Genomic DNA, 16,973 nt, shown 5'->3' with positions numbered 1-16,973 from the left:
GTGACAGTTCAAAGTTATAATGGCACTGAAAAAAGTGACTTATGACCATTTTTCACAGTTACCTTTGCACAGTGGTGAAATGTAAAATTTGTTACTATCGGTTCTGTGGGCATGGCTTGGTGTGGGGGGGTGGTAATGTGACTGGGTGGGCATGGCCAACTTTTTTTTTTTTACTTTTAAAAGCATTTTTTCTACAACCTCTTCGGCTGAAGAGGTTGTTTAAAAATGCTTTTAAAAGGCTCTGACAATCAGGCAACTCAGCTGGGATCGTCAGAGCCTTTTAAAGCATTTTTTTTACAACCTTTTCGAAATAATTTTAAAAATCTTCCACCATTTCTTTTAGGCATAGTTCTTTCCAGGTGAAATTTTCTGAACTACTGAGTAATTCTACAATTGTACATTAGAACTTTTCAACGATCATCGAACCATCATATTGAAGCTGATAGTTTTTCTCCAATATGTTGATACCAATGCCTATTACTACTTATTATCGCTGTATTCTTATATTTTTTTGCCTTTTGACAGTAACTACTATCTTGTTAATAATTATACTTATAATATGGATTTAGTAACCGGATATTAGAGTTATGAGATTATAGTATTCTAGTGAATAAATAGTATTTTACCATCTCAATCCTTTGCCTTTAGTCCTAATAAAATATAATATTCCACAATATATTGAAATTACTGTAAATGTTTAGCTTCCTTATAGAGTCTCTATGAAACTACTCAAGCAATTGTTATTATACTTAGCTCATGTTGCAAATAAAAGTACAAATTATAACAAATGCATGTCTACTTATAACTTAAAAAAACTTATTTAAGATTGATACTTTTAACTTTGGCAGAAAGTCAATTAAAAACTAAGAAATATCTAACCTACTCACTCATACTTAAAATAGTTCAAGATTAGGTTTGTTTTTATCAGTACGACATTTTAGCGAAGTAGTTGGGAACAGAGAAAGATAATTGAGAAAGATAATTCATCCTCAATTTGTACAATTTTTCATGTATTTGTAGCAGAGTTTCCAATAAAGAATAAAGACAGGTATACAGGTAGTCCTCGATTTACAACAAATGAGCCCAAAATTCCTGTTGCTAAATGAGACATTTATTAAGTGAGTGTTGTCCCATTTTCTTGCCACACTTGTTAAATGAATCACTGCAGTTAAGTTAATGACACAGTTGTAAAGTGAATCTGGTTTCCCCATTGACTTTTGCTTGTCAGAAGTTCACAAAATGTGATCACATGACCCCAGGACACTACAATCATCATAAATACGAGTCAGTTGCCCAAGCATCTGAATTTAGATCACGTTGCCATGGAGATGCTGCAAGGTTGTAAGTGTGAAAAACTGTCATAAGTCACTCTTTTCAGTGCTGTTGTAACTTCGAACGGTCACTAAGCAAACGGTTGTAAATCAAGGACTACCTGTGTTCAGAAAATAATTTTTTGCATTAAAAATCTTGCTACATTATAGCTGTTTAAAAACAGTTACCTTATATATTGTTTCTGTCTTTTCAGTACAGTATTTATGTCTACAAAATTACTGATTTGCAGATCATTTTCTTTATTGCTTTTCATAATTGATGCAGTATATTAAATGGCGCCATAGTTCCACCACCAATTTGTCTACATAAATACTGTTGTTGCTTAGCAAACTTGATAAAGTACTTACTGACCTTGGGAGAGTTTGGCTAGACATTTAAGTTATTTTCCTGCTGCCAAGCGTCCCTGGATGCTTAACTTGCAAGTTTATTTAACTAGCATTTACATTGATATTTACCACAACAATGAAGACATTTTTTTTAATTTCTTCATTAAAAAAGTGTGCTCTCTTAGGCGTGGAGACCTTAAATGGCTATTTTATTTCTATTTTCCTTTTCCCAACTTCTGTTACAGCCAATTATATTTGGCATGATTGAGTTTTAAAAATATACAGAGTTCTACTGTAGCATGTTTGTGTAGCATAGCTTTTTTAAATTAGCAATACTCTTGTGTGCATGTAACATAGATGTTTATGCGGGTAAGATTATCAACCTTGCTGTCAAGCAAAACCAAGCATTTAATAGTAAGTTCCATACCATGTGCACTAATCAAACAGGTGGCAAGAAAGTAGGAGCAGTCAGGCACAACACAGGTTACGTAGACTGTAAACACAGGGTCAATCAAAATTTACTCAAATGTTTATACACCAATGCACAGAGTATGAGGAATAAACAAGGAGAATTAGAAAGTCAAGTAAATGAGGACAGATATGATATTGTTGCCATTATGGAAACTCGGTGGGATGAAACTCACAAATGGAACATACAGCTTGAGGGATTTAAATTATTTAAAAGAAATAAGACTAAATAAAAGAGGAGGTGGAGTTGCACTATACATAAGAAATAACTACATCTCTACAGAAATAGAGCACAATGACGAAAATTATCTTGAATGCATTTGGGTCAATATTAAAGGGGGTGGGAATGACATTGCCATAGGTGTATACTATAGACCAGCCAACCAAACAGAGGAAATAGATGAACTTTTTGCTAGGCAGCTAACTAAAGTATGTAGGAAGCACATCACAATAGTAATGGGAGATTTTACTACCCTGACATCAATTGGGAGACAAACTGCACCAAGTGAAAGATCCTACAACTTCCTAACCAACCTAGCAGACAACTTTGTTTCCCAAAAAGTAGAGAAGGGAACAAGGAGATTAGCCATATTGGATTAATTCTCATTAACAGAGATGAAATGACAGAAGGTATTGAAGCTACAGGAACCTTGGGGGTGAGTGATAATGCAATATTTGAATTCAACATTATGCAAGCACAAGCAATAAAACAAAGTCAAACTAGAGCTTGGACTTTAAGAGAGCTAATTTCAATAAACTTAGAGAGAGCTTGGGAAGGATTCCATGGATGAGAATCCTCAAGGGGAAAACAACTCAAGAAGCTTGGGAAATTTTGAAAAGTGAGATTATAAAAGCCCAGTCTAGCACAATACCAATGAAGAAGAAAAATAACAGCTCTCAAAAAAACCCAGCATGGCTGCATAAAGAACTCTTTGACAAATAGAAACACAAAAAGTATAAAAAGTGGAAAGAGGGGCACATAGCTAAGGCAGAATATCAGCAAATAGCCGGAGCCTGTAAAGATGAAGTTAGGAAAGCTAAGGCTCACAATGCACAAAGGCTTGTGACAAAAGTAAAAAAAAAAAAAGCTTCTTCCAACATGTTAAAAACAAGAAGAAAGTCAAGGAAACAATTTGTCCATTGCTGAAAGTGGCAAGAAGGTGACAAGCAACAGAGAGAAAGCGGAACTACTTAACTCATTTTTTGCAACTGTCTTTACACAAAGGGAAAAAAACAGTCCAACCTATCAAAAACGGCACCACAAAAAACAGATTAGGAACACGTTAAAATAGGGAAGAAAATGGTAAGTGAGCACTCATCTAGAGTTCAAATCACCAGGATCAGATGGATTACACCCCAAGGTTCTGAAGGAACTGGCAGACAAGATCTCAGAACCACTGAACTATATCTTTCAAACATCCTGGAGCACCAGGGAACTGCCAGAGGACTGGAAAAGAGCTGATGTAGTTCCCATCTTCAAAAAAACAGATCCAGGAAACTACAGACCTATCAGCCTGACCTCAATACCTGGAAAGATTCTGGAAAAAATAATCAAGCAACGAATCAGTGAACACCTAGAAGCAAACAAAGTAATAACCAAAAGCCAACATGGGTTTGTCAAAAACAGATCATGCCAGACTAATCTTATTGCATTCTTTGACAAAGTGATAAAATTAGTGGACCAGAGGAATGCTGTTGATGTAATTTATTTGGACTTCAGTAAGGCATTTGATAAAGTAGACCATAACCTACTACTAGATAAAATAGAAAAATGTCAGTTAGACAGCATCACCAACAGATGGATTCGTAACTGGCTGACCAATCACACTCAATGTGTAGTTCTCAATGGAACTGTATCTACAAAGAGGGAAGTATGCAGTGGGGTACCCCAAGGCTCTGTTTTAGGCCCACTACTCTTCAACATCTTCATCAGTGTTTGGACGAAGGGATAAATGGGAACTCATCAAATTTGCAGATGACACCAAGCTAGCAGGAATAGCCAACACTCCAGAAGATAGGCTTAAGATATAGAAGGCTCTTGATAGACTTGAACATTGGGCACTAACTAACAAAATGAAATTCAATGGTGAAAATAGTAAGGTTCTACATTTAGGCAAGAAAAACAAAATGCACAGGTACCGGATATGTGGTACGTCACTCAATAGTAGTAACTGTGAGAGGGATCTTGGCGTCCTAGTGGGCAACCATTTAAATATGAGCCAGCAATGTACAGCAGCTGCCAAAAAAGCCAACATGGTTCTAGGCTGCATAAACAGAGGGATAGAATCAAGATCATGTGAGGTGTTAATTCTACTTTATAATGCCTTGGTAAGGCCACACTTGGAATACTGCATCCAGTTTTGGTCGCCGTGATGTAAAAATGATGTGGAGACTCTAGAAAGAGTGCAGAGAAAAGCAAGGAAGATGTTAGGGGACTGGAGGCTAAAACATATGAAGAACGGCTGCAGGAACCGGGTATGTCTAGTTTAATGAAAAGATGATAGCAGTGTTCCAATATCTCAGGGCCTGCTACAAAGAAGAGGGAGTCAAACTATTCTCCAAAGCACCAGACGGCAGGATAAGAAGCAATGGGCAGAAACTAATCAAGAGGAGAAGCAACCTAGACCTAAGGAGAAATTTCCTGACAGTTAAAACAATTAAATCAGTGGAACCACTTGCCTGCAGAAGTTGTGAATGCTCCAACACTGGAAGTTTTTAAGAAAATATTGGATAACCATTTGTCTGAAGTGATGTAGGGTTTCCTGCTTAAGCAGGGGGTTGGACTAGAAGACCTCCAAGGTCCCTTCCAATTCCGTTATTCTGTTTTCTCCAGTAGCCTGAAGTAGAGAATATTTGACCTGTGTTTTGTAACAGATCTGAGATCTTCACATCATAAATGCTTACTGCATCACTTAGTTGAAGGCCTCCCAGTGGTGTCAGTTTCACAACACAAACACATTTACAAGTCTATCCACAAAGATATCTTCAGACAGATCACACACAGAGGCAGAATGTCAGCATTATCTTTTCTCTCACTATCGTACAGCATTACTTCCTAAAATACCTTACTAAGCCTAAGAGTTAGTTAAGTCCCTCAAAAGTATGACTATTTGTATATGACACAGGCTCCACAGACTGGGCTAGAAGATTTTTTTAAAAATCAGGATATTGTTTTCTTACACTTAAAATTACCCCAGGCTTGAATAGGCTATAAAAGAGAGCAACTGGCCCTAAATCACTAAGATACACAAAACCTATAATTCAAACTTGATCACTAGACCAGGGCCTGGCTTTGCTGACAAAAGCCCAGATTCACACAGCACATGAGGGATCCTTGTTAACACCATCAATGCTGGTTTGGGCAATGAAATATCTGCAAGAAAACAACAATGTTCAGAGAACATCTAGGACCACTCATTTCAAGCCTGAGCTACAAATATTCTCCTTTATTGGTACACAACCCGTGACAATACAGGTAGTACTCGACTTACGATCACAACTAAAGCCAAAATTTTGGTTGTTAAGGAAGACATTTGTCAAGTGAGTTTTGCCCCATTTTACTATTTTTCTCATCTCAGTTCTTAAGTGAATTGCTGCAGTTGATAAGTGAGTAACTCGGTCATTAAGTGAATCTGGCTTCCGCACTGACTTTGCTGGTCAGGAGGTCGCCAAAGGTGGATCATGTGATCTTGGGACTCGGCAACCATCATAAATCTGATCGTTGCCATAAAGTTGCCAAGTGTCCAAATTTTGACCACCCAACCCTGGGGATGGTGCCAAGGTTGTAACAGAAAAACAGTCACCGGTCACTTTTTTTCCTCGGTGCCATTGTAACCGTGATCGGTCACTAAATGAACTGTTGTAAGTCAAGGACTAACCTGTAATGCCCTTACAAGGACTGGGGAAACCCCAACAGCAGGAGTTTACATGAGTAATGCTGTATTCCTTCCCGCCTACTTAACAAACACAAAGACCTATATTTCCTATTTCAAAGGGGGGAAAGTGAAGAGTGAGGTCTCCACTCTAATCTCCTCCAAAGGAGATCTCCCTCTCTCTCTCTCTCTTTCCCATCTATCCTTCCCGCGGAGCGATCTCCGGGAACCGGCCAGCCCTCTCGCTTTGCTGCCACCACCACCCCACATCACCTCCAGCTTGTGGTTGATCTGGGACACCGTTTGCGCCTTGTGGCAGAGCTGCGCGAAGCAGGAGCTCAGGCTGGTCATCTTCTGCCGCCCTTCGTAAGTGATGTCCGCCTGATCCGGGTCGATCTCACCCAGCAGCAAGTCCACATCCACGAACGCCTTGTCGAATTCCTTCTCCAGGACTTCCAGCCAGCGGAACATCGAGAGCCCGCCGCCGCCGCTGCCGCTTCCACCGGGAGAACAGGAGGTGGAGGAGGAGGAGGAAGAGGCCGCCGCCGCCCCCCCGCCGCAGGCCCCGGGCCCCGATCCCCCGCAGGAATCCACCCCCACGCCGGACATGGCTCGCGGGTGGTGGCGTTGCGCTCCTGCCCCCGACACGCTACGGCCCGACCTCGGCAGGGCTGCGGGACGCGCGGCCGCCCTCAACGCTGACGATACGAGACGCAGCGGCTGCGGCTGCGTCCTGCCCCGAGACGCAGAAGGAGAAGGAACGGCAGCGATTAGAGAAAGCGACTGGCACACTCTCTCTCTCTCTCTCTCTCTCTCCCGGGCGCATGCGCCAGAAAACGACTGCGCTTCTGTCACCCGGCCGGCGGCTGGAAAAACCCGCCGTGCCGGAAGATCGGCAATCGGCTTCTTCGGCCTGCCACAAGACAGCCGAGTTTGCCAAGGCGAAGCGGGATGATGCCCCGATTCATCGAGTGGGGGCGACGTTCCCTTCCGCCTTTGACTTAAAGGGGCAGGGGCGGGGGCGGGGAATAACGCGAGAAGCAAATGGAGCTTCTGAGTGGCTAAGATGCGGGTCAGCGGGTGGCTTTTGGGGAAGCTCGCAAAGTAGTTGGGAGCTCAGCTGGTACCTAATCAGTGACTCGATGCAACCGGCATCTGAACTGGGAAAAGACATTCAAAGAGTCCTGGGCGAATGGAGGGTTTTTTTTTTTCTTTTTTAAGGTCCTTTCGGTATTCTCACACCGGTAGTCCTCGACTTACGACCGCAAGTGAGCTTAGGTGAGACATTTCTCGAGTGAGTTTTGCCCAAATTTTAGGACCGCTCTCGCCACGGTTGTGAAGCGAATCGCTGCGGTGGTCAAGTGACCATAGTGATGCTGCAACAATCGTTAAGTGTAGAAAACAGTCATAAGTCGGTTTTTCCAGTGCTGTTGTAACTTTGGTCACTAAATGAACTGTTGTAAGTTGAAGATTACTTGTATAGTGCCAGAATGTGTTAAAACAGTTTGTGTTTGTAAGACATGTTTATGTCAGAGTATTTGGTTTTTTTAATTATCTAAGGGGAGGGGGGAATTCAAAAAGGTCAGAAGCTGCACCACTTTATCTCAAAGGTGCTTTTTCAAATGCAACCGGGACTTTTCCTTGTAAGAAAGACACTCAACTTTACACATTGATCAACTATAGGGGTTGATTAGCACAGCACAATAGACAAATATGTGACTGGCTAGTCTCTACTTTGGTCCATTTTCCAGCCTTTTTGTATTATTTATACATACATACATACATATATATATATTTGTTTTCTGAGGTTTTCGCGGGTGTTTGTATATAGGTCTTTGGTTATTCGGGTTTTCTCAGATCAGAAAAATCTTATCACAAATCCAAACTCTGGCTCAGATACGTAGACGACACCTTCATAATCTGGCCACATGGGAAAGAAAAACTGGACAACTTCCTCATATACCTCAACAGCCTACACCCCAAAATACAATTCAACATGGAAACAGCAGCTAATAACCAACTTCCCTTCCTGGATGTCTTAGTCTACAGGAAATCCAGTGGCTCTCTAGGACACACCATCTACCAGAAGAAAACACACACAAATCGCTATCTGCACGTACTCTCACACCACCACCCAGCACAGATCAACTTCGTAGCCAAGACACTCATCTCCAGAACAAAACGCTTAGCTGACGAACAACACCTAAAAACTGAACTACACACGCTCACTAACGTACTAACATCCAATGGATTCCAAAGAAATAAAATTACCAAACTAATCCATAAAGAAGCCCCCACTAAAATCCAAGACAGAGAACAAGAAAACGGCAAAGCCCTCCTTCCATATATAAAAGGCACCACAGACAGAATCAGTAAGATCCTCCACAAACACAACATCAAGACAGCATTCTGCACAAACCGAAAAATATCCACCATCCTAAGAAACCCCAAAGACAAAACTGAGTTAGAAAATCAAGGAGTATATGAAATCCCATGCACCGCCTGCCCCACCACATATATCAGACAAACCAACAGAAGAATAAGTGCATGCACTGAAGAACACAAGAACTCAGTCAAAAAAGAGGAACCAACTTCTTCCCTGGTCCAACACCTTAAAGCCACAGGACATAAAATTGACTTTAAAAAGACCAGAACTATTGCCAAAACTGAACACTTTAACAACAGAATAATCAGAGAAGCCATCAAGATAGAAAAATGCCCACACAGCATGAATAAACGAGATGAACTTCTGCTTTGGCTCCGCTTCGTGAAGAAGCAGCTATGATTTAGCTGCTAACTCCCTAGTCTGTAAAGCTGTCAGGACATCGTAAATCTGGGTCCGACAGCTTGGGATTCTTTCCTTCGGGCAAAGAAGGAAAGATGAGCAATTAGGTTGAGGTTGAGATGCCCTAATAAGCTTTTAAAGCTTGCGGGAAGTTCTCCTTCTATAACCTGATAAGCTCCTGGCTGGGTGAGGCATTTGCCTTTATGGCAAACAAACGAAGCGTCCAATTTCCACGGCAGGAATTGATTTATGATGGATTGTAACGTGGACGGAGCAGAAACTGGAGTTCTAGCATTTGTTTGTAAGAAGACTGTAAGCCCCTGAGGATTTATTTGCTGTGAAGATAGGAGAGAAGAAAGCAAATGGCGGTTTTGTGGAATGTATGTACTGAAAACGAAAGTAGAAATGCTTACTAATGGCTAGTGTTGAAATAGAAGAAAGAAGATACATAGAAATATACTGACTAAACAGAAGACATGAGAATTTTATGATTTATATCTTTTCTTTTTCTTTGGGATTATAGTGATTTAGAAGAAAAGTTTTTTGATTTTTTTTTTCTAAATATTTTTTCTCTCTCTTGTCGAAATAGAAGATACATAGGAAGATGCTGACTAAATGGAAGAAATGAGAATCTTATGATTTATATTTTTTCTTCTTCCTTGGGATTATAGTGATTTAGAAGATAAGTTTTTTTGAAACTTTCTTTTCTAATTTTTTTTTCTTTTTCTTGGTCTATTATTAAGTTATCCTTTTTTTAAAAAAAAAAATGGCTTTTAAGCAAATAGTGCCAAAAGTCATTAAAAATTTTGAAATTTCTTCAGCTCAGATTCAAAAATTAAAAGAAGAAATCAAAAAGGAAGTAAGAAATTTTTTACAGGAGTTTTTGGAGAGTCACTTTTTAGAAATAGATCAAAAATTTGACGAAATAGAGAAAGAGATGTTGGATTTCAAGGAAGTAGTGGAAGAGCAGAAGAGGGAAATGAAAATGGTAAAGGATGCAATTGCGCAAATATTGTATTCAGATGCAGGATGATCTTGTAGAAATTAATAAAGCTAATTTAGAGTTGCAAAGGAAAATAGAAGAAATTCAAAAAAATCAAAACAATTGGAACTTAGATAATAAGATGGAAGATATAAAGGCAAAGGTAGATAGGGCAGATGAAGAAAGAGTAATATTACAATATAGATTAATGGAATATGCTATAAGGGTGAGGGGGTTGAAACAAAATAGGAAGGAAAATTTAAAGGAGATTTTTACGCAAGCCTTTGCCCAGATAAAGGGTGTGGAGCCAGAAGATTTTGAGACTAATATTGAAAGAATTTATCGTGTTAATTCTTGGTGGGCAAGACAAAATAGAGTACCTAGGGATGTGGTTATTTATTTTACAACTAAAAAGGTTAGGTATGAAATTTTGCAAGCCTTTTATAAAAATAAATTTCAGATATTGGGACAAGATATAAAATGATGAAGGAAATTCCTCCTAAAATGTAAAGAAACAGAAGAGAATTTGCTTTTTTGGTGGATGAGTTTAAGAAATATCAGATATATTTTAGATGGGAAGTCCCAATGGGTTTGTCAGTGAATTTTAGAGGTAGAAAGTATTTTCTTAATTCAGTTATGAAAGCGAGACATTTTTATATTAATGTTTTAAAGAGTGGGAATCCTTTGTTGTTAGATGCTAAGTTAACTGGTTTGGAAATGATGGAAAATAGAATGGGAGAGGGGAGGAATGTTTAAGATGTGAATAGGATGATTATGGTTAATTTTGGAATTGATTTATGATGGATTGTAACGTGGACGGAGCAGAAACTGGAGTTCTAGCATTTGTTTGTAAGAAGACTGTAAGCCCTGAGGATTTATTTGCTGTGAAGATAGGAGAGAAGAAAGCAAATGGCGGTTTTGTGGAATGTATGTACTGAAAACGAAAGTAGAAATGCTTACTAATGGCTAGTGTTGAAATAGAAGAAATTCAAAAAATCAAAACAATTGGAACTTAGATAATAAGATGGAAGATATACAGGCAAAGGTAGCTAGGGCAGATGAAGTAAGAGTAATATTACAATATAGATTAATGGAATATGCTATAAGGGTGAGGTGGTTGAAACAAAATAGGAAGGAAAATATAAAGAAGATGTTGACGCAAGCCTTTGCTCAGATAAAGGTGTGGTGCCAGAAGATTTTGAGACTAATATTGAAAGAATTTATCGTGTTAATTCTTGGTGGGCAAGACAAAATAGAGTACCTAGGGATGTGGTTATTTATTTTACAACTAAAAAGGTTAGGTATGAAATTTTGCAAGCCTTTTATAAAAATAAATTTCAGATATTGGGACAAGATATAAAAATGATGAAGGAAATTCCTCCTAAAATGTTAAGAAACAGAGGAGAATTTGCTTTTTTGGTGGATGAGTTTAAGAAATATCAGATATATTTTAGATGGGAAGTCCCAATGGGTTTGTCAGTGAATTTTAGAGGTAGAAAGTATTTTCTTAATTCAGTTATGAAAGCGAGACATTTTTATATTAATGTTTTAAAGAGTGGGAATCCTTTGTTGTTAGATGCTAAGTTAACTGGTTTGGAAATGATGGAAAATAGAAGAAAGAAGATACATAGGAAGATGCTGACTAAATGGAAGAAATGAGAATCTTATGATTTATATCTTTTCTTTTCTTGGTCTATTATTGTTATCCTTTTTTAAAAAAATGGCTTTTAAGCAAATAGTGCCAAAAGTCATTAAAAATTTTGAAATTTCTTCAGCTCAGATTCAAAAATTAAAAGAAGAAATCAAAAAGGAAGTAAGAAATTTTTTACAGGAGTTTTTGGAGAGTCACTTTTTAGAAATAGATCAAAAATTTGACGAAATAGAGAAAGAGATGTTGGATTTCAAGGAAGTAGTGGAAGAGCAGAAGAGGGAAATGAAAATGGTAAAGGATGCAATTGCGCAAATATTGTATTCAGATGCAGGATGATCTTGTAGAAATTAATAAAGCTAATTTAGAGTTGCAAAGGAAAATAGAAGAAATTCAAAAAAATCAAAACAATTGGAACTTAGATAATAAGATGGAAGATATAAAGGCAAAGGTAGATAGGGCAGATGAAGAAAGAGTAATATTACAATATAGATTAATGGAATATGCTATAAGGGTGAGGGGGTTGAAACAAAATAGGAAGGAAAATTTAAAGGAGATTTTTACGCAAGCCTTTGCCCAGATAAAGGGTGTGGAGCCAGAAGATTTTGAGACTAATATTGAAAGAATTTATCGTGTTAATTCTTGGTGGGCAAGACAAAATAGAGTACCTAGGGATGTGGTTATTTATTTTACAACTAAAAAGGTTAGGTATGAAATTTTGCAAGCCTTTTATAAAAATAAATTTCAGATATTGGGACAAGATATAAAAATGATGAAGGAAATTCCTCCTAAAATGTTAAGAAACAGAAGAGAATTTGCTTTTTTGGTGGATGAGTTTAAGAAATATCAGATATATTTTAGATGGGAAGTCCCAATGGGTTTGTCAGTGAATTTTAGAGGTAGAAAGTATTTTCTTAATTCAGTTATGAAAGCGAGACATTTTTATATTAATGTTTTAAAGAGTGGGAATCCTTTGTTGTTAGATGCTAAGTTAACTGGTTTGGAAATGATGGAAAATAGAATGGGAGAGGGGAGGAATGTTTAAGATGTGAATAGGATGATTATGGTTAATTTTTGGAATTGATTTGTTTAGGATATAAATTATAGGATTTTTGTTATTTGCTATTTGTATGGTATAAATCTATGGGATGATATTACTTAATTGTGAAGGATGGAAAGTGAAATTTATGAATTTAGATAATGTGGATGTAATGATTTTAACTGTTTACTGTTATATTGTGGATGTAGTCTAAATGATTATTTGCTTGATATTTGATTGATGGAGTAGTATTGGAAGACTGAATATTAAATCTTATGACAATTGAAGAAATATATAAGTGATGAAAATTTGAATTTGAGAAGCTGGATTGTAATTTAAGAAATGGACTTATGAAATTTGAAGGAATATACAAGTGGGTGGGGAAAAAAATTTGAACTTTAGAAGATGGACTAATTTTTAAAATGGACTGTAAGAAGAATGGACATTAAATGTTATGGCAATTGAAGAAATATATAAGTGATAAAAATTTGAGTTCGAGAAGATGGACTGTAATTTGAGAAATGGACTTATGAAATTTGAAGGAATATACAAGTGGAAAAAAAATTGAATTTGAGAAGATGGATTAATTTTAAAAATGGACTGTAAGAAGAAGTAATATGTGAAGTTGGTATTGTTTCTTTTCTTTTCTTTTCTTTTCTTTTCTTTTCTTTTCTTTTCTTTTCTTTTCTTTGGGATTATAGTGATTTAGAAGATAAGTTTTTGAAACTTTCTTTTCTTTGGGATTATAGTGATTTAGAAGATAAGTTTTTGAAACTTTCTTTTTCTTGGTCTATTATTAAGTTATCCTTTTTTTTAAAAAAAAAATGGCTTTTAAGCAAATAGTGCCAAAAGTCATTAAAAATTTTGAAATTTCTTCAGCTCAGATTCAAAAATTAAAAGAAGAAATCAAAAAGGAAGTAAGAAATTTTTTACAGGAGTTTTTGGAGAGTCACTTTTTAGAAATAGATCAAAAATTTGACGAAATAGAGAAAGAGATGTTGGATTTCAAGGAAGTAGTGGAAGAGCAGAAGAGGGAAATGAAAATGGTAAAGGATGCAATTGCGCAAATATTGTATTCAGATGCAGGATGATCTTGTAGAAATTAATAAAGCTAATTTAGAGTTGCAAAGGAAAATAGAATGGGAGAGGGAGGAATGTTTAAGATGTGAATAGGATGATTATGGTTAATTTTGGAATTGATTTATGATGGATTGTAACGTGGACGGAGCAGAAACTGGAGTTCTAGCATTTGTTTGTAAGAAGACTGTAAGCCCTGAGGATTTATTTGCTGTGAAGATAGGAGAGAAGAAAGCAAATGGCGGTTTTGTGGAATGTATGTACTGAAAACGAAAGTAGAAATGCTTACTAATGGCTAGTGTTGAAATAGAAGAAATTTTTACAGGAGTTTTTGGAGAGTCACTTTTAGAAATAGATCAAAATTTGACGAAATAGAGAAAGAGATGTTGGATTTCAAGGAAGTAGTGGAAGAGCAGAAGAGGGAAATGAAAATGGTAAAGGATGCAATTGCGCAAATATTGTATTCAGATGCAGGATGATCTTGTAGAAATTAATAAAGCTAATTTAGAGTTGCAAAGGAAAATAGAAGAAAGAAGATACATAGAAATATACTGACTAAACAGAAGACATGAGAATTTTATGATTTATATTTTTCTTCTTCCTTGGGATTATAGTGATTTAGAAGATAAGTTTTTGAAACTTTCTTTTCTTTTCTTTCCTTTTTTATTATTCTTTCCTATCTTTTATTTTTATTGTGAGGATCTATAGTTTTAAATTTTTAAGGTGGGAGGTTATGTATATTTTGTATACTTTAGCTTGTGATTGTTGGTCATAATACCGGTATTTGCTCTGGGAAGTCGGGGGAAGGGGAGGAGGGGAAGGGAAAATAAATCAACAAGTGATACATGGATTGATTATTAATGTACAGTAATTTTTGAAGATATGAAATTAAAAAATTTAAAATGATATTGGGGATGCTCGACTGCCATTTCAGGAAGAAAAGGAGAGAGGAGTAGAAGGAGGGAAGAAAATAGGTAGGAAAGTGTAGAGAAGGAGGAGGGGAATAAGAGGGTTAGATAGGATGGAAGAAGGGAGGAGTGGAGAAGGAGGAGAGGAAGTAGTAAAGTGAAGGAGATGAAGGATGGGAAAGTAGTAGAGGGTAGAGAGGGGGGTTGTGTAGTAAGGAAGTGGCAGTCGGGCAGGCCTGAATCAGTAAGAAATAAAAAATTAATGATTAATGATGGATAATAGTTTGTACATAAATATGATGTTGAAAAATGGAATAAAAAATTATTAAAAATAAATAAATAAACGAGATGATACCTCCCGCCTACCAGCCATTTGGAAACCCGCCCTTATCGACAAACGAGTCCCTAGCATGAGGAATGATGCCAGACCCACACTCACGAGTGCCACACAGCATGTCACCACCACACATCCACGCGGAAAGCAGAATCAAACCCACACCGATGATGAAGCACGACCATGGACCAGAAGCCAGACCGCAGCTGCATCATTAGCCATTTCAAACCCCTCCAATCCATACATGCAGCAGACTGACACCCACCGTGAAGATGTAGCACGACCATGAATGCGAAGCCAAACAACAGCAATGCAGCTCACCAACTCAAATCCCCTTGCAACTCAGACTAACCTGAGCACAACCAAGCCTCCCCACCCAAACAGAACACCCCCCCAGCCAATCAGAGTACAGCCAACCCCACCATCCAATCAGAGCACACCTCCACCCAATCAGAACACAACCAAGCTCCCAACCAATTAGTTGAAACCCCCACTAGCAGTTAAAAGGAAGAAACAGCTGCGATCACACATTGCTCCTAGAAGCACGAAGCTGTAAACACCAGCCTGAAGATGACGAATGAGACTTTGTCGAAATGTCACCAAGACACTTCCAATTTTACGCGGGAGAAAACCCGAATAACCAAAGACATATATATATATACATATATATATATATACATACATACATACATATATATATATAGAAAGCAAACACTAAACAACAAAGGTAAACTTCCTTCCCCAAGCTTTAAGAGTTACCAATAGCTTGTTTTTAAAATGCATCTTGTCAAACCTCTACTAATATTGAAAATAGTTTTTTAAAAAAAGAGAGAGAGAGAAATTACATTGTTCTTGGTATTAAGACAAGGTGACTGAACAACAAAAAAATAGAATAGAATAGAATTTATTGGTCAAGTGTGATTGGACACACAAGGAATTTGTCTTGGTGCATACGCTCTCAGTGTACACAAAAGAAAAGATACCTTCATCAAGGTTAACTTTACTTTATTAAATGTATATGCTGCCTGTCTGTTTGTCTCAAGTTCAAGAGTTCATCCCATAACTGAAGCACAAACTTGCTTTGGTGACTGGTTTTTGTTTTTCATGACATTGCCTTCCTCTTTTCCCCAGCCCACGGCTGATGTAGCTGAAAATTGTTTTTGGCTACTTCCAGAAGTTTCCCCCTATTTTCTCAATATAATTTTTGCCGTGGACGTGCTCTTGGTGGCTTCTTTGACTAGGTGGCTGATGAGGCAGTTAGAGCTGGAAATTACCAACTCCTACTGGCCACTTTTGGGTACTGTAGGAACACAGATCCCCTTCTGGCTACCCTCAAATTCCCTCTGATTGCTGGAAATTGTCCTCTATGGCCATTTTGGCTTGGGTTGTAGCCGAAACTAGATACAAGTTAATCCTCAACTATCAACCACAATTGAGCCCCAAATTTCCTTTGCTAAGCAAGGCAATTATTAAGTGAACCATTTTACAATCTTTGCCACAGTTGTTAAATAAATCTGTATATTGCTCCCAACAATCTGGGTCCTCATGCTGATTATATGACCCCCGGACAGTACAACCGTCATAAATGCATGCCAGTTGCCACATGCCCAAATTTTAATCACTTGACCATGGGGATGCTGAAATAATTGTAATGTGGTCATAAGTCTTTTTTTTTTTCAGTGCTGTAACTTTGAATGTTCATTAAAGAAATGATTGTAAGTCAAGAACTACCTGTACAACTCTTCTGCAGAAGCACCTGCCCTCATCATGCCTATCTTGTGCCATCCAGAGCAGGCTCCCTATTTTTACAGTCTTTCAAAAAAACTGGGCTCATTCCTATGACAGAGAAGGGCTGACAATCAAGTCAGCAGATTGTATGCTGATTCAAGAACCATCACATCTCCTTTCTGCAAGTGTACCTATGGTACATCAGTTTTAGTTGCAGTGGAAAAAGTTCACCATCTTTCACAAACTACCTGTTAGAAGATTATTTTGTTGGCAAAGAATAGGGCAAATTAAGGACCCAACTTTTTGAAATATAAAAGGAGTAGAAATGAATTAAAATTGTTATTGAGAAGCTGAACTAAAATAAATAGAAGCGAAATGAAATAGTGTTAGTAGTGTCTACTCCTGATTTCCCAAACGGAAGATAATTTTACAAAATCCCCTCCAGCTGAGTTTAAAGGCTAGCAATAACATGGT

The 16,973-nt window shown here is 37.7% G+C and overlaps 1 protein-coding gene across 2 annotated transcripts in view; it reads right to left on the bottom strand.

Moving 5' to 3' along the window:
- The window catches only part of GOPC (golgi associated PDZ and coiled-coil motif containing), a 37,180-nt gene extending 30,231 nt beyond the window's left edge, over positions 1 to 6,949 (bottom strand). Inside the window, exon 1 of one of the 2 annotated variants that reach the window (XM_058173171.1) lies at positions 6,272 to 6,949. In XM_058173171.1, coding sequence (XP_058029154.1) covers positions 6,272 to 6,607 — 336 coding nt within the window. In that variant the 5' untranslated portion in view covers positions 6,608 to 6,949. The remainder of the gene's footprint in view (positions 1 to 6,271) is intronic. The other variant, XM_058173162.1, reaches the window with a different exon arrangement.
- Positions 6,950 to 16,973: the final 10,024 nt, after the last annotated feature.

Source organism: Ahaetulla prasina, chromosome 1 (assembly GCF_028640845.1).
Source record: "Ahaetulla prasina isolate Xishuangbanna chromosome 1, ASM2864084v1, whole genome shotgun sequence".
Lineage (NCBI taxonomy): Eukaryota > Metazoa > Chordata > Lepidosauria > Squamata > Colubridae > Ahaetulla > Ahaetulla prasina.
The sequence above is the reverse complement of the archived record's forward strand: the minus strand, read 5'-3'. Positions and strand labels throughout refer to the sequence as shown.